Below are 23387 nucleotides of genomic sequence, written 5' to 3'. Positions count from 1 at the left end.
AGTGTCTTACGTTGTGGATTTGTCTGGTTGTTGCCGTGTGGTTAGGTTCTTGTTAAACATTTTCTTGGCCGGAGTACTTATTAGGTAATATGTTGTAATTCTTATATCACATCAGGAGTTAGCTGCTTTATTTTTTAAATACCCTTGGAATAATAATAATGATAAAAAAGGTTAACATCTAAGAATACTCACCATGTGCCTGGCACTGGTTAAGTGCTTTATGTGTATTTACTCACTTAATCTTCATAACAGCCCTGTGATTTAGGTACCAGTATTGGCTCCATTTACAGATGAAGAAACTGAGGCACAGAGAAATTAAGTAACTTGTCAGAAGCCACAAATTATAAATGGTGAAATCAGATTTTGAACCCCATAGTCTGTGCTCTTAGCCAGTAGATTATATTGCCCCTAAATATCCCTTAAAGTTACCCAGTCAAATCACTTTTAAAATACAAAAGTAAACTGTGCTTGAATCATAGAAAATCACTTCAACAACCAAGATAATGCAACTTAAAACCTAATGTTAAAATAAAATGTACATCAAGAATAGAAGTTTTCATTAATCCATACTAATCACACCTGGAAATCTAGCTTTATATTTTCCTCTTTTTACTTACTCTTAAGAATATATATACTACTGCCATGATATTGTGACACTTTTATTGGACATTCCTAAGAAAGTTTATGATTAGAATTTTAGACCTGATAACCTCCTTTTCTGTTTGTTTTCTTTTTATGATTGTGGGGCAGATGAATACATACCTCATATTTTTGTCTTTATCAGAAACCGTGGACCCACTTTTCATGGATTCAGACTTGGCATATGGAACTTACACAGGAAGCTGTGGTCATGTAATGCATGCAGTGTGCTGGCAGAAGTAAGTTGTCCTTCTGACATGTTCTTGAAAGAAGCTAGGAGTATTGAAGTTCTCTAAAGGCCACAAAAAGGCATGTTTTCTCGTGTCTTCTTTTTTTCTTATTTGAATAACTGAAGCAGTTTTAATTACTGATTTTGTTTGCATGATACTCATTATAGTATCACCCTTAGAAATTGGTGTGTAAAGTTATCAACTTAAAATTTTCACTGTAGTTGCTTTGCACAAACTAATTAGTCTCTTTTGATCAGTATTTGTATAAAAGAAGTAATAATCTTTATAAAAATCTCATTCCCCTCAAAACAGAGGGAAAAGTACCTTTGAGATAGAATAAGGGATATGAAGTTCTAGTTGTATATCTGGAAGAGATAAAAGTTCAGAAATATAATTCCTGGGAAATATTTTGTATAGGGTTTACCTTTTTGGCATCAGATTAAAATACATAATTTTCCTGTAATAGCCCTTACTACTTCAGTTGGTCATTGGAAACTGAGGGAGATAGTATCTGTATTGTATCTCCATGCTGTTGAGGCAGGAGACAAGTTATAATTCAGTAAAACTATTTTAAATTTGTTTCTGCCCTGATGTGTCCTCCAGTTTGCCCCCAAAAGAATGGGCATCCTATTTCTTCTGTAATTATAATTTGTGTATTTTTGCATGTAGATTCTAAAGATGTTTATTGAGGCAAAAATTCCAGATTTTTTTCACTTGGATTAGAGCAAAGATACATGTGTAGTTTTGAATGGACCTATGTCTTGGAATTTTGCAGGTATTTTGAAGCTGTACAGCTGAGCTCTCAGCAACGCATTCATGTTGACCTTTTTGACTTAGAGAGTGGAGAGTATCTTTGCCCTCTTTGCAAGTCTCTGTGCAATACTGTGATCCCCATTATTCCTTTGCAACCTCAAAGGATAAGCAGGTATATTTTAATTTATGTTTTGGTTAATTTTTTTTTTTAAGTTGTCTTTAATCCTTTCGTTGTGACTGTTTTAATTAGATTACTAGTTTCTTTTTTGCTGTTTAATTAATATTTTTTCATTTTATGACTTGTATTCAACTTTAAAAATATGATAAAAGCCCCAATTTTTGGTTTCTAAAGAAACTGGAATATTCATTTACTCAAGTCTGCATGTTTTGCATCTGTCTTCCAACAGCCATTAAAGCAATAGAACTTTGATCTCCATCTTAGCACTCACAGAAGGAAGAAAGTTGCAAAGATCCATTCCTTTCTTATAGTCCTTTGCCAGCATTAGAGTTGCTATTAGGAGTTTGGTTGCTCTGCAGGTCTTTGTATTATTATTTTTATTCTATTTTTCTGAAGATCCAAATGCTGTAGTTGTAGAGACATGGACAAAAGGTTAACTATAAAGGTAAATAAAAACAGATAGATTCATCTATGGATAGTTTTTTAGTGTTTAGAATAAATTTTTAAACTTTTATATTCTGACCCTCTGTGAATAGAATTTAATAGCAAATTTATTAGCTTTTTTATGACAATTAGAACATGTAATTGTATATTTCTATATTCTCACTATTCTACATGATGATAACAGTACTATTTATTATTATTATTATTTCAGTTTTTTTTAACTCAGTGACTTTGTAGTGATAGACCTAAGTTTTTCTAAAGGAAATGATTGTATTGATAAAACACTTTTAACATGTTTTCACAACATAAGAGTTCAAAGGTGATAGGTTTGGCAATCAGCGTCAGTAAGTAGTTGCTCTGTCTCTACTATTCCATGTCATTAGAAAACATAATTTTGAATTGTTTTCTATTTAGCGTATTGGGACATAGAATGTCATCTTTTAGGAAGAAGGTGACATCACAAAGATTTATCTTTTATTTATTTATTTATTTTAATTTTATTTATTTTTTGGCTGTGTTGGGTCTTCGTTGCTGCACATGGGCTTTCTCTAGTTGTGGTGAACGGGGGCTACTTACTCTTCGTTGTGGTGTGCGGGCTTCTCTTTGTGGTGGCTTCTCTTGTTGCCAGGCACGGGCTCTAGGCGTGCGGGCTTCAGTAGTTGCAGTGCGTGGGCTCAGTAGTTGTGGCTCACGGGCTCTAGAGTGCAGGCTCAGTAGTTGTGGCTCACAGGCTCAGTTGCTCTGTGGCATGTGGGATCTTCCCGGACCAGGGCTCAGACCATGTCCCTTGCATTGGCAGGTGGATTCTTAACCACTGCGCCATCAGGGAAGCCCTCCTTGATATCTTTAAGAATAGGATGCTTCAGGGCAGTCCTTTCTAAAGTTAGACTGATCCTTACAACTAGGTCTCTTCAAACCCTGTGACACTTTTAGTCTGTAGTAACAATTTTGTTACTTAGGATATGAAATACATAATTATACATAATATTTTTATTAGGCATTTGAACTTACCTGTATAGTTGGAATATATTTGCCTCTTTTTTTGTTAGAAAATCAACATGAGTATAACCTAAGATACTAAAGTTAAGAGCATATAAAAAACTTTATCAAATCTAATAATAAGCTAGCATTTTTAAAGAAAATTGGTCATAACAAATCAGAGTACACTTTCATTTCTGAGAACTGAAAAAATTCTTAGATCAAATTTGTGCCCAGAGATGTGAATTTTGGCACAGTTCATTGTATATTTTAACTTCACTTAAAGCTGTCCTTTCAGTAAGCAAATCTCTACTTTATAGTCCTTTTTAATAGCACTGTTTCTGGTCCCCCTTGGTTGTTAATAACAGTTTGTGTCAAGCCCCTGCCCTTACAAAATTTATATTACAGAGAGGAGAGACCAACGGTAAACAGAAAAATACAGAGTATTGAGTAGTGAGAAATACAGAGAAAAACTAAATTGGCAGCATAAAGGGCTAGAGACAGACCAGTGCATGAGGTTCTCTACAGATTGATTTGGCAGGGAGCTCCTCTCCAAGACGGTGACATTTGGATAGAGACCTGAATGAAGTGAAGGACAAGCAGTGCTACTCTCTGCGAGAAGAGAATTCTAAGCACAGGCAATATCAAGAGCAAAGACCCTGAAGTAGGAGCAAATCAGCATGTTGAAGGTGAAGCAAGAAGGCAGCAAGTTCAAGGCACAGGAAGAAGGCAGTATGCTTGGAATGGAGCAAGCAAGGAACCAGATCCTAAAAGGGCTTATGAGCTAAGATTTGAAGTTAGAACTGTATTTTATGTGTGATGGAAAACCATTGGAATGTTTTGGATAAGGAAGTGATACAATCTGATTTACATTTTTAGAAGATCTTGCTGGCGGTTGTGTGATGAATATATAGATAATAAAGAAGCACCGCTGTGGATGCAGGAAGAACAGTCTATTGAAGTAGTCCAGGTGAGGGATAGTGTAACTTGGATTAGGGTAGTAACGATGGAGATAGAAAGAAGTGATCAACTTGGAATACATTTAGAAGATGAAACCTGTAAGACTAGCTGATAGATTAGAATGTGGGGTGTGAAGGAATCAGATATATCAGTGGTGATACCTAGTTTTTGACTTGAGCAGCTAGAATGGTGATTTCATTTACTGACATTTATTACTTCCAGGTGATGGGTGGTATCTTGTTCTTTGTACTTTAAATTTTTTCTTCCCTCCCAAAACTACATTTTTAGACACGTGTGTTTCTATGACCTAGGAAGCTAATCTGGAGGAGTTTGACTTTTTCATACAGCCGTTTATCCATGGAAAGACCCTACAAATTCAGCTTTTCAGTTTGACTTTGTGCCAATGGCTTTAATAATTTTTAAATATCATTTTTCAGTGAGAATACAGAAGCTCTTGCTCAACTTTTGACCCTGGCACGATGGATACAGACTGTTCTGGCCAGAATAACAGGTTATAATATGAAACATGCTAAAGGTTTGCTTAAAATTATTTTATATTTAGCTGTGTGAGATTTAAGTGTCAGAGTCTTTATTTTTTTGAAAGTACTTATTGCTCTAAAATATGGTTTGCACATACGGATTTGTTAAATATTAGGAAATAGAGGTTTTTTTAGGCCAAGGCTAAGTTTGGCTTAAATCACTTTACTCAATTTAATAATTTTTCATACTATGAGGCAGTATGGACAGTAATTAATCTGGAGTCACAATGCTTGGTTTTAAGTCTTAGATCTATCACTTACTGTCTGTGTGATCTTGGACAAGTTACTTAACCTCTCTGTGCCTCAGCTTTCTTATTTGCAAAGTGGGAATGATAATAGTATCTATCTCATTGATTGAAGGATTGAGTTATCCTACATAAGGTAGAACAGTGCATGGTACATAGTAAATACTATATAAGTGTTAACTATTATTAATACTGTTAATATGTTGTAATTAATATTAATAACAACAAACGTTTGGAAATTGTTACCCCATTTATATATTCTTCACAACTGAGAGATAAGACTACCTAAAGACTCGGAGAAGTAAACAATGGCAGGCAGATTGGGGAGGAAGTAAAAATCTGAGGAATGTTTAGTACAGGCAGTGAGTTTCCTGGGGTTTTTTTGTTCCTCCTTTATTTCCCAGTTTTGACCCCAGGGTAACCTGAGTCACAGAACTATGCAGTGGACATGAACAGTAAAAAATCCAGGAGAGATGCCATCTTTCTGGCCAGAACTCTGGAAAAGAAGCCCCTCAGAGCTGGAGAGTGTAAAGGGAATTCTTTTTTTTTTTTTTCTTAACATCTTTATTGGAGTATAATTGCTTTACAATGGTGTGTTAGTTTCTGCTTTATAACAAAGTGAATCAGTTATACATATACATATATCCCCATATCTCTTCCCTCTTGCATCTCCCTCCCTCCCTCCCTCCCTATCCCACCCCTCTAGGTGGTCACAAAGCACCGAGCTGATCTCCCTGTGCTATGCGGCTGCTTCCCACTAGCTATCTATTTTACATTTGGTAGTGTATATATGTCCATGCCACTTGTGGTTTTTTTTCCTCTCTTTTGGCTCTTTCCCAAGGCCAGCTCCAGTCATGGAACTGCACTGCCATGGTGGCCACATAAATATCTAAAATCCCAAGAGAAAACCAGTCTTACTGGCTAAAAGATCTGGGAGAAATGGGACCACTATATTCCAAAAACTGCAGGGTGAATCCTCATTATTTTTTGCTTTGCCTCACAGCTTCACCGCAAGGTTAGCCCCAGTCAGCACAGGGGACTAAAACTGAGAGAAACTGGTCATTTTGACCAGGGGAACTGGGAAAAAGGGCCCCTTGGAGCTAGAGAGTATAGGGGGGAATCCCAGAGAGGAGAGAGCTGTAGAAGGGAATCTCCTACTTTTGAGACAAACACAAGTCCTGAGCTCAGCTCCAAGCTGCACGTGTGTGGAACAGGCCCAAAGAAACACAGCAACAGCTTTGAGACTGAAGCTGCATTAAACCACCACTCAAGTCCCAGACTAAGCCCTGAGTAGTACATATACTGGCAGACCCAAACAGCATAGCAAAGGCTCTGAAAACTAACATTGGAACCACCACTCACAGGGAGTGAGACAGAACTTGTTGAACCTAATTTGGGTTGGGTTGATTGCCTACTAGAACAACAACAAAAAAGGTACATTTTTCCAGAGAATGTTAATGCAGACCAGTAATGTTCAAATATATTCACAATGTAATATTCAAAGTATCCAAGACACAATCCAGAATTACTGAAGGTACAGAGAACCAGGAGAATCTGACCAACTCTCAAGGAAAAAAACAGTCAACCAACTGCCAATCCTGAGATGTTTTAGTGTTGAACTTTTCAGATAAAAAGTATAAAACAGCTTTATAATCATGAAACATGAAGTAAAGGTGAACACTCATGAAGTGAATGGAAAGATAGGAGTTCTCAGCAGGAAAAAATAGAAACTATAAAAAAAAGAACCAAATGGAGATAACAGAATTGAAAAAATACTATATGAATTAAAAAATTAACTGAATGGGGGCTTCCCTGGTGGCGCAGTGGTTAAGAATCCGCCTGCCAATGCAGGGGACACAGGTTTGAGCCCTGGTCTGGGAAGATCCCACATGCCGCAGAGCAACTAAGCCCGTGCGCCACAACTACTGAGCCTGCGCACCCAAAGCCTGTGCTCCCCAACAAGAGAAGCCACCTCAATGAGAAGCCCTCACACCAGAGCGAAGAGTAGCTCCCGCTCGCAGCAACTAGAGAAAGCCCGCGCACAGCAACGGAAGACCCAACGCAGCCAAAAAATTAATTAATTAATTAAATCTATTAGAAAAAAGAATAAAATTTTAACTGAATGGGCTCAGTAGTAGAATGGAGATGGTGAGATAAGAGTCAGTGAATTTGAAATTAGATCAGGGGAAATTATACAATGAAGAATGGACAGAAAAGTGATGCAGAAAAGCGATGCAGTATCCTTAGGGACATATGGAACCTTTTTTCGTTCCCTTTAACCCAACGTTTGTGTCATTGAAGTCCTGAAAAGAAAAAGGATGGTACAGAAAAAATATTGAAGAAATAATAGCTGGAAACTTTCCAAACTTGGAGAAAGACTTAAATTTATAGGTTTAAGAAGCTCAGTGAACCTCAAACTTAAAAGCATACCTAGATAGGTCATACCCAAACTGCTGAAAACCAAAGATGAAGAAAAGAATCTCAAGAGCCACCAGAAAAAATCAAGTCATTTCACGTACGGGAATAACAATTCTAATTTGATAAGGAAATGGAGCCACAAAGAGGTTTAGTATTAACCCAAGGTCTTAGTCACTGGCAGAGCTAGGATTCATACCCAGGCAGCTTGGCTCCAGATCCTTGTTCTTATTCACTAACGCATGCTGCCTTACTAATAGAATACTGTGCATTCGTTAAAAATAGAAATATAGAGGGTCAGTTACCGATGTGGAAGACATTTATGATCTATTAGTGAAAAACCAAGATACAAAACAGTACTAGAGATGTTGTCCTTTTTAAAAAAAATCTACACATGTAACATTTATATGGAGAACAGAAGAATATCACCCTAATGCCATCTGGTTATCTAGGTGGAGAAATTGTGAATGATTATTGCTTATTAACATTTTCTAAGTTTTCTAAAATGATCATATATAATTTACAAAAGCTAGAAAAGTGTGTGTCAGGCTAAACTCCTGTGATTTTTTCTTTCTTTTTCCTTTTAATTTGTAAGGAGAAAAGCCAAGAATTCCAGTCTTGTTTGATCAAGGAATGGGTGATTCCACTTTTGAGTTCCATTCTATTCTGAGTTTTGGAGTTCAGTCTTCGTAAGTATCTAAACAAGAGAAGTTTGTAAGTGGTTGTGAAAATAAGAGTGAAGAACAGTTCTTCTTTCCTTCCTTCTTGCTTTATTTGTAAAATTGTTTTCTTTATCCCATTTTTATCTTGTTGCTTTCTCCCTAGAGTTTTATTTGTACTAATGAAATTAAGTGGTTTGAGATATTAGAGTAATATGTATTTAATATGTATTAGGGTGAACCATGCCTATAATTAACTGTTTTTGACCAACAAAAATACTATTTTTATATAGTCCAACCTACAAGAAGAACAGAATTTAAGAGACTTAAGTTAAAATCACATCTGACTTGCTCTGTGACTTCTGAAAAGTCTCAGGTCACTCCAACCCTACCACAATTCATTTTCTTTTTTGTAAGATTGAGACAATGGTCTCCTAACTTACCTCATAAGGTTAATGGAAAGATATTTATGTGAAGGCACTTTGAAAAATATAATATATCCAAATCAGATATTACTATTTAATGAATATTATCTGAGGTAACATTTTTCTAGTTGTGATCCTTGTTTACATGATGTATCCCATTGCTACTGAAAATATTTGTTACTTGCAACAAATAGAAGTTCAGGAAACCAGAAATAATCATTGCTAGTACATGTATTATTATACACACACACAGACACACAGACATACACACACCCCTATCAGCACAGAAGGACTTCTTGGTCCCTTATCCATACACTAAAACTTATGTCAGATCTGTTTCCTCTGAGTTTTAATCCTCTCTCCAATCTGTTCCTTAATTTGGACCTGGACCCTTTCTGCTGTGAACATTTACTGCATCTTTTATAAGAAGTTATCTGGGTCATTACCATTTTGTCGGAGACATTTTTCTACCTGTAGGAGTTACAGTTCTGCTTTTCCCATTTTTTCTTAAGGAATAAATCTTCTTCAGCAGCTCTTATCTCTAATTTGACAAAGGGTAGTTTACTTTGTCAAAAGGAGTTAAATTCTTGCTTCGGTACTTAATTGGACTTCTCAGTAGGTAGCCCCTTTTACTAGACCATTATATCAATATAAATTTTTCTTGTTTTATTTTTAGGATAAAATATTCTAATAGCATCAAGGAAATGGTCCTTCTCTTTGCCACAACAATTTATAGAATTGGATTGAAAGTGCCTCCTGATGAAACGGATCCTCGAATCCCCATGATGACCTGGAGCACATGTGCTTTCACTATCCAGGCAATTGGTAAAGCCTATAAGAGAACTAATTTGGAGCTTTATAGAAACAGAATTAACATTGATTGACCAAAAATTATTCCTTTTTTTCCCTGATGGCCTGGAATACTTTGACTTGTTTAAGGACTTTTGGCGTATCAGTAGATTAGGTGACGTGATGCCATTTAGCCTTAGAATATTTTGTATTAATCTCTTTTAACTACAAAAATGGGCATATAAACTAAAAATACTTGAAAGGGACAGCATGAAGCAAGCTATATTCTAAAGGTGGCAGAGTTACAACACTGGAAGATCAGAGGAAAAGCAAAGGAAGAAGAATCAACCCAGAAATGTCCAGTATTTTTATTTCTTTTACACTTTGAGATAAAAAGAAAGGTAAACCAAAGTCATCTAAAAACTTACCAGGAAAGAGAAAGGAAGACTGAGGTGGTCAGGAGAGACAGATTAGCAGCAAGAAACCTACCAAGTCTGAAAGGAAGCCTACTGTCAAGTTTTCTGCCATGTTGAAAGCTTCTTAGAGAAAAGTGTAGCTATCAAATCAACATGTTGTGCACCAGCGGTCCCCAACCTTTTTGGCACCAGGGACCAGTTTCATGGAAGACAGTTCTTCTGCGGACCGGTGGCCAGGGGGTGGGGGAGTGGTTCAGGTGGTAATGCAGGTGATGGGGAGCGGGAGATGAAGCTTCTCTCACTCGCTGCTCACCTCCTGCTGTGCGGCCCGGTTCCTACCAGGCCACTGACCGATATCGGTCCGCAACCTGGGGGTTGGGGACCCCTGTTGTACACCTTAAACTTACACAGTGTTATATATCTCATTAAAGCCGGGGGCAGTGAAGCAGTGAAGAATTGCTTAGATTTTTAAATTAGTATATTTGCTCATGACAGTCACAAGATAGAGTACTACATGAAAAAGAGTTAAGAACTGTAATTCTTTCATGTCATCTTTATCCAAGCCAGTTTCAGACTCATTTTCCAGTTTTTCTGGTAGTTGTTTTTAATGGTTCTACCACATTTTCTTCATTTAAATATAGTTTTGTAATAAGACACTATTTCATGATTTGAAGTAAGTAGCATGAAGCCGCTTCTTTTTTTTAAAATAAATTTATTTATTTATATTTTATTTTTGGCTGCGTTTGGTCTTCGTTGCTGCACACAGGCTTTCTCTAGTTGCAGCGAGCGGGTGCTACTCTTTGTTGCAGTGCACGGGCTTCTCATTACAGTGGCTACTCTTGTTGTGGAGCACGGGCTCTAGGTGCGCGGGCTTCAGTAGTTGTGGCTCGTGGGCTCTAGAGCGCAGGCTCAGTAGTTGTGGCACACGGGCTTAGATGCTCTGCAGCATGTAGGATCTACCAGGGCTCGAACCCATGTCCCCTGCATTGGCAGGCAGATTCTTAACCACTGCGCCACCAGGGAAGTCCAAAGCCACTTCTTTCACAGAGCCTTCCTGGATATCAGCATCAGTCTCTGTGAACAGATTTTAGAAGTTATTTCCAAACCTGTCAGACTTAAATTGTGGGTAAAAAATAAATACACAGGTTTATATTTACTATGATTAAATAAAATGAGAAAAGGAAAAGATGAGGTTTAAATAGAATCTGAACAGTATGATATGAAATGTAAAACATTCTTTTGGAGTCATGATCTACTAAATATCTTCAGATTTCCAATGACGGTACTTTTACACTTTACTATTTTGGGAGCATAAGCATTAGGAATTGGAAATTTATATTTAGGCATTGAACATTTTAAAAAGTGACAGTTTTGTTATAGAGTAGATGAGAAATTCATTGGAGAGTAGGACTGAATCTCATATGTGTTTCTGTAACATAGTAATTCGAATCTATTTGATTAATAGAGTGTTATATAGTTTTCACTCTAGGGCTTTTTCCATTCAGTGGATATAATGCTGTACTTTATTCCTAGTACATAAACAGCTAACTTATCTCACTCCCTGTGGGTGTGGAGAGACATATACAGGATGTGTTGGCACAGTTATGAAAAATAGTTGAGGAATCAAAACAGAGGGTCTGACAAAGAGAATGGAAGAAGAGGACAAATATTGTCAATCGATCACTTTGTCTGTGAATAACATATCTTATGCTGTATAACAAGAGGGAGCTCTTCTGAGGTAAAGGCACTAATCTCTGAAGAATTTAGTACTCAGATTATTTAACAAAACTTCTTCCCGAGCAACACCCAAGAAATAACAAAGTTTTGTTTAATGACTAATTCCAAAGTCCATAAAATGTCAGTTCAGGAATTGTTTCAAAACCAATAGGGTGGGGCTTCCCTGGTGGCGCAGTGGTTGAGAATCTGCCTGCCAATGCAGGGGACACGGGTTCGAGCCCTGGTCTGGGAAGATCCCACATGCTGCGGAGCAACTGGGCCCATGAGCCACAATTACTGAGCCTGCGCGTCTGGAGCCTGTGCTCCGCAACAAGAGAGGCCGCGATAGTGAGAGGCCCGCGCACCGCGATGAAGAGTGGCCTCCGCTTGCCACAACTAGAAGAAAGCCCTCGCACAGAAACGAAGACCCAACACAGCCATAAATTAATTAATTAATTAATTTAAAAAAAAAACCCAATAGGGTGGTTATATGATCCACACATCCTCCAAATTTTAAAAATGTGTATATAAATCATGTGATATTCATTTTAATATAAAATTTACAAATATAAAGTCAGTACTGAACTGAAAAGATATATTAATAGGTTTTAGACTTGCTCAAGTGACTTTTGTAACACAATATATAAATATTCAGTTAAACATCTGGTATCTGATGGTAAAAAAAACTACCAGCAAATTGAGGTTACATTTAGAATTAAACACGGTGATACTTGATTTAGTTTATACTGACCTTTTTAACTATTGCATTTTGTGTTTCATGGTGTCTAGATCAGCCAAAATTTTGTCCATTTTTAGCCAGTTCTGTTTTTCTATTTTTTCTGCTTTCTTCAAAGCTAGAATAAGAAAAAATACATGATAAAAAAAAATGCAAAAAGAAAATAGGAAATAAGCCTTCCACTCTCACAGATGTGTTTGCTGCCAAGGATCAGTGAAAATAAGAGTAATTTTGGGCTTCCCTGGTGGCGCAGTGGTTGAGAATCTGCCTGCCAATGCAGGGGACACGGGTTTGAGCCCTGGTCTGGGAAGATCCCACATGCCGTGGAGCAACTAGGCCTGTGAGCCACAACTACTGAGCCTGCGCGTCTGGAGCCTGTGCTCCGCAACAAGAGAGACCGTGATAGTGAGAGGCCCATGCACTGCGATGAAGAGTGGCCCTCGCTTGCCGCAACTAGAGAAAGCCCTCACACAGAAACGAAGACCCAGCACAGCCAAAAATAAATAAGTAAATAAATTAAAAAAAAAAAAAAAAAAGAAAAGAAAAGTAATTTAGTAATAAATACCCTAGCCAACAAGGCAAAATATATTTCTGAACCCATGCTTTTTTGGTATTTTCAGTTTCGTCTTTTTATCCTATAAATCTAATTGTTTTTTAATAGTACCTAAAGAGCAATAAGGTTACTTACATCTGTCTTATGTATTATTTTTTAACAAAATAGGTGTTACTATATTAAAAAAATTACTTATTTAAAAATTTTTTGCAGAGAAAGACAAATACTGTTTTTATTTATATGTGCTATCTAAAATATAAAACAAATGAACAAATATAGCAAACAGACTCACAGATACAAAGGACAAACTAGTGGTTACCAGAGGGGAGAGGGGTAGGGGTAGGGGCAAAGTAGATGAAGGAGATTAAGAGGTACAAACTACTAGGTACAAAATAAATGTTACAAGGAAGTAATACAAAGCACAGGAATATAGTCAGTATTTTATAGTAACTTTGTATGGAGTATAATCTGTAAAAATATCAAATTACCATACACCTGAACTTAATATAATATTGTAAGTCAACTATACTTCAATTAAAGAAAAAAAATTTGCATAGAAATTTTTTTTTTTAAAGGAGGATAAATGAACCAGAATGCTTTGTTTTTCCCAGGTATTTTTTATTGATTGCTGCAGGGACTTTATTATTTGTAGTAGCAATTTGTGAATGATCTACATTTGCCTCTGTAGTATTCTCTCACTCAAAAGTTTGGAAATTTGGGGGACTTCCCTGGTGGTCCAGTGGTTAAGACTCCGTGCTCCCAACGCAGGGGGCCCGGGTTTGACACGGTGCCGCATGCCACAACTAAAAGAGCCCACATGCAGCAACGAAGATCCCACATGCCGCAACTAAGACTCAGCGCAGCGAAATAAATAAATAAATAAATATTTTTTAAAATTTGGGGGGGGGGGATTTTGGCATAGACTTAAACATGAAATTTTGAAGGGGAAAAGTGCAAAGCATCTGGTCAAAAATAGGATTAGTTAAAGAACATCTGATAGACAGAAACCAAGTATACAATTGTAGCAGTATTCAGAATTTATCATTTTTGTTTTTCTTACTCTTTGAGAAAACCTCTTGGGAGATGAAGGAAAACCTTTGTTTGGAGCACTTCAAAATAGACAGGTATGTGTATTCCAACAGGGTACGTGTAACTCATGGTATGCTTTTTTAGGGAGTCCACAGTAAATTTATCATTTAAAAAAATCTTTATTCACTCCTTTTTCTGTAAAAGTTAGCAGAATTCTGTTAAAAAAAAAAAAACTACTTCAGTCTCATAGGAGACTGAAGGGCCAACATTGTACACTTCGGAGAGTTTTCTCAATCTTGGTGGTTAAATGTAATTCACAGAAAGATTTCTGATGATACTTGGTTACTTTTTATCCCCTTCTCTGTTTATTTCCAAATCAGAACCCTAGTGTCTCCTACATTTTTCCTTCTCACTAATTTTGCACCATCATGTAATATTAAGTATTAATGCTGGCTTAGCTCTAGATAAATCATCATACTGAATTCAGGAATAAAACTAAACCATGACTCCTTGATGGGCAGATCCTGACTGTGTATAGCTATACTCCTGCCTCAGGCCCAATCCTCATAACATTGGGGACCCTGAAAAACAGTACTTAAGAAATGTGCTCAGTAGCCCTGTGAAGACAAACTGGGCAGCAGGATTCCCTAGACCACCTACCTCCTAGCCATTTCTCTCTTATTATCTGATAGCTGACACAGGGGACTTGGAGTCCACGATGTGCTTCCCTATAGTTCCCATCCTTTCATCTGGGAAGCAGAAGATCTGTTCCCTGAATTCAGTGATTTTCTGCCATCATTTTAGAATTTCTATAAATATGTTTATTTGCACAGGCCTCAATAGAATAATTTAGGCCAGACATTTAAGAGAATCACTCTGGGGAAAATGAGTACTTAAATGAGAATTGAGATGATTATATCTTTAATACCTCTTTGTCATGGGAAAATCTATTAAAAAAATTCGGTGAAGTCATAAAACTTTTTAGAAGTATTAAAAATATTGTAACTAAACTTGCAAGAATGTAAAGTATATAGTAAGTCTGCACTAATTCTTGCAGACTGGGATTGGTTTTTACAGTGAATGACTTAGGTCTTTTATCTTCCCTTATCTTTTTATCTTCCCCTCTCTTACAATCTAGCATAATGGTCTGAAAGCATTAATGCAGTTTGCCATTGCACAAAGGATTACCTGTTCTCAGGTCCTGATACAGAAACATCTGATTCGTCTTCTATCAGGTAGAGTCTTCTCTAAATTATTATTATTATGTTATTTATGTGTCTTTTCCCATTGCATTTCTGGCAGTGTATTTTATTAGGAAACAACACACTGCACTAATTTTGGATACTCATTACCACAGCCTTACAAAAGAAAAAACAAAAAGAAAACAAAACACATGGCTGCCCCTGTAATACCTGCAATCTTATTTTTAAAACCAAGTGTTTTCAAATGTTGTCAACGTGTATCGGTTATACCCACCTAGGGGCTTTTTTGAACCAACATCCACAATCACTAACATCCTTGTATCTCAGTCTGGTTAGAAAAGGGAGCAGTGATGTGGCTAGATCATTTAAAAATATGTTTAGTTTTGCTGGTGTGTATCAAAGTCACATAAAAATAATAGAAGTGCTAAGTGTGGTAATCCATGCACGCCCTTTTCTTTGAGAGACAGGCTATAACAGCTGAGTTGGGTTTTTTTTTTTAGATTCTAACAAGCTAGAAATTAAGCCCATATGGTACTCAGTATAAAAATAAAAAGAGGGATTAGAGGTTATACAGTAGTAGAATGATTTGGCTTTCATTTTGGTTGTCTGCGTTTCCATTTAGGTATTTGTACTACAGGAGCTCCTTTGTGTCTAAATAGGTCAGACTTAAAAAAGACTGTTTTTATAAGTCTTTTTATTCATAAGTTCAATATGTCACAGGTAAAGAGGTTTAAGCTTGCACTTCCTAGGTATGTTTCTACCAAATAGGAGAGTCATTCAGTCTTTTTAAGCTTTAAAGCCAGGCATAGTTTTTTTCTAGCTTATCTAACAGGCTTTTTTTCCCAAAATTGACCAGTTACTTTACCTTGAAAGTCTGTTGAAACAGGTCACTTTCCTCCTTGTTGATTCCCACAGGCTTCTTAGGGAGCTCTTCCTGGGCAGCTTTCTGTCACTCTAATGACATGGGGGTTCCATGGCTCCATCCAAATCTGCCACCTAAATTTCATTGGAACTTTTACCATGCCAAGTTTTATATCTTCAAGTTAATTTCCAGCTATCTCCTGAATTAATCTCATGCTAATAGGGATCTAATATTAATGCTGTTCCCTAGCTACATACTTAAATTTTTTCTGTATTTTCATTTACTTTTTCTCTTATTGGTCAGTTGCACAGGCCCAGAATTTTGCACATGTTACACGTGCGTCTTGTTCTTAGGACCTCTTCCTATTGTTAACAGTTTATCCTATTTGCACAGTAATATTTTGGTTTTGTTTTTTAATTTTTTGGTATCTCTTTTCATTTCAGTTATAATTTGGATACCTTGTTTTACCAGCACTTCCAAATAGTCTCCCTGCTTTTATATTCATCACACGTTATGGGATTTATAATGTTTAAAACACCTCAAAATAAGCACCAAACAAGGAGACTATTTAACATCATCACAGATAGCAGAAACTGAAATAATAGTGCATAATCTCTAATTGGCAGTAACTAATAGAATTGATGTGCTTTTGCTCTGTAATGTAGCTTTGTGCCTTTATGTAAAAGTTTGGTATGTGAAAATTTATTAGCAGGAACATCTTTATTTGCAAGGTGTTAGGGCTATAAACTCTGTATAGAGGTATAAGATATGGTCCCTGCCATTTGTAAGGCTTATGATTGAATTAAAGAAGCAGAACCTCTGTGAAAACTCACATTATAATGTAGCCAAATGCCAGATGTATGGTAAGAATACATGCTTCAAGAATTGAGACAGGAAGGGATCACTATGGGGCTCTGCTGTTTTTTTCCTCTAACAGGGTCCATAAAGATAAGTTGAGAGGAACAGAGACAGCATTCTAAGCCCAGGGCACAATTTAAACAGAGATTGAGGAGGTAGGAAAGCATGTGATATGTTCAAGTTAGGCAAGTTTGATAGGAGTAGTGGCACCTATAGATAGAGAAGCATGAAGTTGTTTTGATAAAAATAGAGGATCTTAAATGCCCCAATGAGAAGTTTGAACTTTATTCTTCAGGTTATTGGGAATTTTTGAAACATTTTGAGCAATAATGTTCTAAAGTTAATTTGATATTGTATAGGTTGGATTGGAAAAAGGAAAAATTAAAGGTAACATGCATCTGCATGTAGTAGCATAAATTAGGGAGGGAACTGTGATGGGTGGAGGCAAGATTTTGAATTAAAATGAGTAACTAGATTATTGAGAGAAATAGGGAAGTCCAGGAAGTCCACAATAGAGAGCTGTTTTGTGTGAAAGGTGATGAATATTGTTGTAACATGTTGATTCTGCAGTAGCAACAGGAAATACAATGCTCACTGCCACGTATGTGCCAGGCATTGTACAAGGATCTTTTTATATAATCATGTCTTCGAACTGCCATTCTTCAAGGAAATTATCATTTTCCTGATTTACAGATGAAGAAACTGAGGCACAGAGAAGTTATGTGACTTGACTGAGGTCATAAAAAGAGGCAGAACTAATATTTGAATCCAAGCCTGACCATAAAACCTATGCTCTTCCTGCTATATCACATAAGTTTTGCTGAGATATTTAATTTAGCATAAATAGAAGATTTATTTATTTATTTATAGCTATTTAGCTATTAACATAGCTAGTTAATGGCAGAGCCCTGTTATCACTGTGTTTTTTAAAGCCAATATTAATAACGTTTATCGATTACTGTATGCCAAGCTCAGGATAAGTACTTTTTTTTTTTTTTTTTTTTAAACATCTTTATTGAAGTATAATTGCCTTACAATGGTGTGTTAGCTTCTGCTTTATAACAAAGTGAATCAGTTATACATATACAATATGTTCCCATTTCTCTTCCCTCTTGCATCTCCCTCCCTCCCACCCTCCCCATCCCACCCCTCTAGGTGGTCACAAAGCACCGAGCTGATCTCCCTGTGCTATGCGGCTGCTTCCCACTAGTTATCTATTTTACATTTGGTAGTGTATATATGTCCATGACACTCTCTTACCCTGTCACATCTCACCCCACCCCCTCCCCATATCCTCAAGTCCATTCTCTAGTAGGTCTGTGTCTTTATTCCCGTCTTGCCACTAGGTTCTTCATGGCCTTTTTTTTTTCCTTAGATTCCGTATATATGTGTTAGCATACTGTACTTGTTTTTCTCTTTCTGACTTACTTCACTCTGTATGAAAGACTCTAACTCCATCCACCTCATTACAAATACCTCCATTTCATTTCTTTTTATGGCTGAGTAATATTCCATTGTATATATGTGCCACATCTTCTTTATCCATTCATCTGTCGATGGACATTTAGGTTGCTTCCATGTCCTGGCTATTGTAAATAGAGCTGCAATGAACATTTTGGTACATGACTCTTTTTGACCTATGGTTTTCTCAGGGTATATGCCCAGTATTGGGATTGCTGGGTCGTATGGTAGTTCTATTTGTAGTTTTTTCAGGAACCTCCATACTGTTCTCCATAGTGGCTGTATCAATTTACATTCCCACCAACAGTGCAAGAGTGTTCCCTTTCCTCCACACCCTCTCCAGCATTTATTGTTTCTAGATTTTTTGATGATGGCCATTCTGACCGGTGTGAGATGATATCTCATTGTAGTTTTGATTTGCATTTCTCTAATGATTAATGATGTTGAGCATTCTTTCATGTGTCTGTAGGCCATCTGTATATCTTCTTTGGAGAAATGTCTATTTAGGTCTTCTGCCCATTTTTGGATTGGGTTGTTCGTTTTTTTGTTATTGAGCTGCATGAGCTGCTTGTAAATCTTGGAGATTAATCCTTCGTCAGTTGCTTCATTTGCAAATATTTTCTCCCATTCTGATGGTTGTCTTTTGGTCTTGTTTATGGTTTCCTTTGCTGTGCAAAAGCTTTTAAGTTTCATTAGGTCCCATTTGTTTATTTGTGTTCTTATTTCCATTTCTCTGGGAGCTGGGTCAAAAAGAATCTTGCTGTGATGTATGTCATAGAGTGTTCTGCCTATGTTTTCCTCTAAGAGTTTGATAGTGTCTGCCCTTACACTTAGGTCTTTAATCCATTTTGAGTTTATTTTTGTGCATGGTGTCAGGGAGTGTTCTAATTTCATACTTTTACATGTACCTGTCCAATTTTCCCAGCACCACTTATTGAAGAGGCTGTCTTTTCTCCACTGTATATTCTTGCCTCCTTTATCAAAGATAAGGTGACCATATGTGTGTGGGTTTATCTCTGGGCTTTCTATCCTGTTCCATTGATCTATATTTCTGTTTTTGTGCCAGTACCAAACTCTCTTGATTACTGAAGCTTTGTAATATAGTCTGAAGTCAGGGAGCCTGATTCCCCCAGCTCCATTTTTCGTTCTCAAGATTGCTTTGGCTATTCGGGGTCTTTTGTGTTTCCATACAAATTGTGAAATTTTTTGTTCTAGTTCTGTGAAACATGCCAGTGGTAGTTTGATAGGGATTGCATTGAATCTGTAGATTGCTTTGGGTAGTAGAGTCATTTTCACAATGTTGATTCTTCCAATCCAGGAACATGGTATATCTCTCCATCTATTTGTATCATCTTTAATTTCTTTCATCAGTGTCTTATAATTTTCTGCATACAGGATAAGTACTTTTAATGCACATGTTAACGAACCTCTCAACAATCTCGTATACACTGTAGACTTAGAGAAGTCAAGTACCTTGCTTATGACAAATAGTCGCAGGAAGTACTGCATCCCATTTCTGTCTGACTCCAAAGCCCACGCTCTTAACTTTTATGGTTTTGTTTAGAATCTTGGATTTGGGGTTAAGAAATACACCTTGTCTGAATTTTAAACAAATAATAGCTTTATTGAAATAAAATTAATTCCCTCGTTTTTATATATACAAAACCCTTACTGTTGTTTTGAATTCTTGATTTCACTTCCTTGTCACTCTTTCCCTGACTTCCAAATTTAGAGACTGATCAAATCAGAAAGACAAAGTTTTTGAGCTGTCTGCATTTCCTTCCATTCATCAGTCCATACAAACCATTATCTAATTTTAATTCAGGAGGATCATCTCCATACTCCTTTCATTTACAGTGCTTTTCATGCTCTCCCTGCTCTGAACCCCAAATTTGTTCACGTATTTTATGTATCACAGAACATTTAGAAATGCGTAGTTAGGGGGAAAAAAGTGGTAGGGAACATTTTATAAAAGGAATTCTTTTTCATTCAGCAAATACTTATCGAACAATTTCTTACTTCAGTCATCCTAGTTTATTTACCCTTTGCCCCTGTATCTTATATTTCAACCATTAAGTTACATCCAGGGCTTTTTAGAGCCTTTTCTCAGTTTAGTTTATCTTTAATTACGGTTCCCATATCTTAAAGGTGTGATATACCAGTTTATCAGTTTCTGTATTATAACCTTGTTAAATTTCTGTTTTAGATGTTTATATCTTGCATTATATTTAACTACATTGCTATATGACTGACTGAATTACATTAAGGTTTTTTTGTTTTTTAGTTGTTCTTCCTAACCTAAAATCAGAAGCTACACCTTGCCTTCTATCTGTAGATCTATTTCATGTTTTGGTAAGTGTTCAGTAAATTTTTTTTCTTCAGTCACTCAAGCTTAGAATTTCGTCTTTTTTCCTTATTGAAATTTATGCTCTTTGTTCAAGATTATAAATTATCAGTGTTCAAAGTTTAGTCTCTTTTGTCCATTCCATTTACAAATAGATACAGATTTGACTGAGACGATGAAAATCACTTTGAAAATGAAACCACATTTATCCTTTACTTTGTAATAGGTCTTATTCTAGTTGATTATATTTAGTTAGTGTCTATACAAGCAAACTTTTTCTAATAATGTATTTTCCCCCTTCCTCTTTTTCTCATCTTGTTTACATTCTAAGCGGTGAATGATGGGGTGAGCTGTCTTAAAATCATTAATTATTCGTGATAGGGACCAGGCCATGGGTGCATCCAGGCTTCCCCCAAAACACCTATGGTTGGGTGGCAACTGTTTTGTGAGTTTCTTGCACAGCTTTTCAATCCCCGTGAAGATTCCATTCCTTCAAAGCGAGTTCTCTAGAGAGAGCCATGGTGAAGTTGGGAGCATGGAGTTTGTGGATGCAAGGTTAGCCAGTATCCTCTATCCAGTGGTTGTCACCCTATCTTTTGGAATCTCTTGGGGGAACCTTGAAAAGAATGCTGGTAAATGGGCCCTACCACCTGAGATTATGATTTGATTGGACTGGGGTGGGGCCTGTGTAAGTGTTATTTTAAGAGCTTCCCAAGTGATTGTAACGTTGAATCTTCTAAAACCGCAGGGTTGAGACCACTACCTAGAACTAGAATAAGTAGACCCAGCAAAGGGTTAAATCTGTTTGGTGATGACATTTGTCCTCTATTTATGGTATATTATATTATAAAATATCTTGTTGAATAATTAGGAAAAATATGGTGGTTATTAAAAAAAACACACAAACAGTGCAGGATCTGGTGTTCTTTACATTTACGTATGAGATTAACTTGTGTTGGTCTTTGTTGTTACCCATGTTGATGTCCATTTTCTCTCATAGGTGGGTACTGTGTTAGCATTCCCATCCTTGTATTGGGATGATGCTGTTGATCTGCAGCCTTCATCAATTAGTTCTTCCTATAACCACCTTTATCTCTTCCATTTGATCACCATGGCACACATGCTTCAGATACTTCTTACCACAGACACAGGTAAAGTTCCCATCAGTTGTTAACTGTAAATAACATTTGCCCATGATTTATTGGCAAAATTAATTATGCTTGTGGTTAATCATTTTATATATTTCTAAGTTCTGTATTATGTCTCTTATTGAATGACTGTTCATTTGTTTCTTTACGGATGCTGTTTAAACGGAAAGGTTAGAAGAACTGTGACAGGAATAATTAGCTCAACCACTTGATTCTCTAACTTGCAGCTGCTCTCTAGGTATACAGGGAGACCATTTGGATCTGCTTTTCCCTTTCTTTTTTTTTTTTCAAATTCCCCAATCTCAAGGTTGAGGATTAGTCTCTCCAGTGTTTGTCCCTACCTAAATACTTTCAGCCTTTTGATAAGCCTGTCTACGAAACATTCTTGATTTCTCCAGCTAGAATGATAGTACTTTGTTCATTTTATAGCATTTATCACATAGTGTCTTATTTTATAGTTATATCTTACTGTTGTTCCACTCCTTTCCCTGCTTCTCCTTTCTCCCTGCTCCTCCATGCCTACTGTTTCTTTAATAGGGAACATTCAAATTTCAAAGTCTTCCCTCATAAGCTTCAAGTGTCTAGCAATATTTGTTATACCCAGTAAGAACTCAATAAATATTTTTTGGACAAATGTTCATTTGAGGATACATGAGTAATATAATATCATGGAATTGTGGTATAGTTGTCCTTTTAGACTCTGCTCTTAATAGAAAGCAAAATTGGGTTTTGAGTATCAGTGATCAATAAAGGCTACTGAAAGTTCAAATAATTTAGAGGACAGATAATTAAAGTGACCTTAGAACAGTATCTAGCAAAATTACATATGCATTTACCTTTTGACCCACCAATCCCACTTCTAGGAATCTACCCCAAAGCTCTACTGGCAAAAATATGAAAGGGTATAAGCACAGATTATTCACTGTGGCATTATTTGGAATAGCAAAAAACTGGGAGATTGGTTGAATGACCTATGGTATATCCATATAATGGAATGCTGTGCAGCTATAAAACGGAATGAACAAGATCTATTGAAGAAGTGATCTCCAGGATATATTATTAAGTGAAAAAAGTAGGGTACAGAACACTAGTTTTAGTATATACCTTTGTGTGAGGTATTTTATGTGTATTCATGCGTATACATGCTTACATATATTCATACTTGCTTATTTTTTTAATAAATGAAACAACAGAAGTATAAACCAAAAACTAATTAAAAAGAGTTGCCCCTAGGACAAAGTAAAGAGTACAATACTTTGAGCAAAGACTCTTGTGAATGTCTTTTTAATGTAGTTGACTTTAGAACCCTAATTATACTTAACTAAAAAAAAAAACCTAATGGTGAAAATAATTTTTTGACAATTGAAAACAACAAATGAACCTAACAAGTGTATCAAGAAAATAATTGCTTAAGTGACTTTAAAAAACAGTATTTCAACTGTACTTCCCTAGTAGGATATATTCTGATAATGGAAGAACTACAAAAAAAAAATCTTAAATTGAACTCCATTAGTGGTATCAGTAGTACTAATATTGTTATTTTGAAATTATTTTAGGCAATTTTTAAACCAAATAAGTGATTGTGTTAATGTCATTGGGAACCAAATTTTCAGTATAAGGAGGAAGACACACAAGAATAAATTCAGAAAAGTTAAGTAAAAACCGAATAATCTCCTGGTCAGAATCCCTGCAAGTTATTTTTTGGGTATCAACAGACTGATTGTAAGTTTATATGGAGAGGCAGAAGACTCAGAATAGCCAACTCAGTACTGAAGGAGAAGAACAAAGTCAGAGGACTGATACTACTT

The 23387-nt window shown here is 36.4% G+C and overlaps 1 protein-coding gene across 2 annotated transcripts in view; it reads left to right on the top strand.

Moving 5' to 3' along the window:
• Positions 1–23387, top strand: part of UBR1 (ubiquitin protein ligase E3 component n-recognin 1) — a 145313-nt gene that overhangs the window by 100006 nt on the left and 21920 nt on the right. For both annotated transcript variants that reach the window (XM_068550281.1, XM_068550278.1), the window contains exons 31-39: positions 785–878; positions 1645–1794; positions 4620–4717; positions 7977–8070; positions 9142–9290; positions 13744–13799; positions 14843–14939; positions 20372–20439; positions 21432–21582. In XM_068550281.1, coding sequence (XP_068406382.1) covers positions 785–878; positions 1645–1794; positions 4620–4717; positions 7977–8070; positions 9142–9290; positions 13744–13799; positions 14843–14939; positions 20372–20439; positions 21432–21582 — 957 coding nt within the window. The remainder of the gene's footprint in view (positions 1–784; positions 879–1644; positions 1795–4619; positions 4718–7976; positions 8071–9141; positions 9291–13743; positions 13800–14842; positions 14940–20371; positions 20440–21431; positions 21583–23387) is intronic.

This window comes from Eschrichtius robustus, chromosome 1, assembly GCF_028021215.1.
Source record: "Eschrichtius robustus isolate mEscRob2 chromosome 1, mEscRob2.pri, whole genome shotgun sequence".
In the NCBI taxonomy this organism is placed as follows: domain Eukaryota; kingdom Metazoa; phylum Chordata; class Mammalia; order Artiodactyla; family Eschrichtiidae; genus Eschrichtius; species Eschrichtius robustus.
The sequence above is the reverse complement of the archived record's forward strand: the minus strand, read 5'-3'. Positions and strand labels throughout refer to the sequence as shown.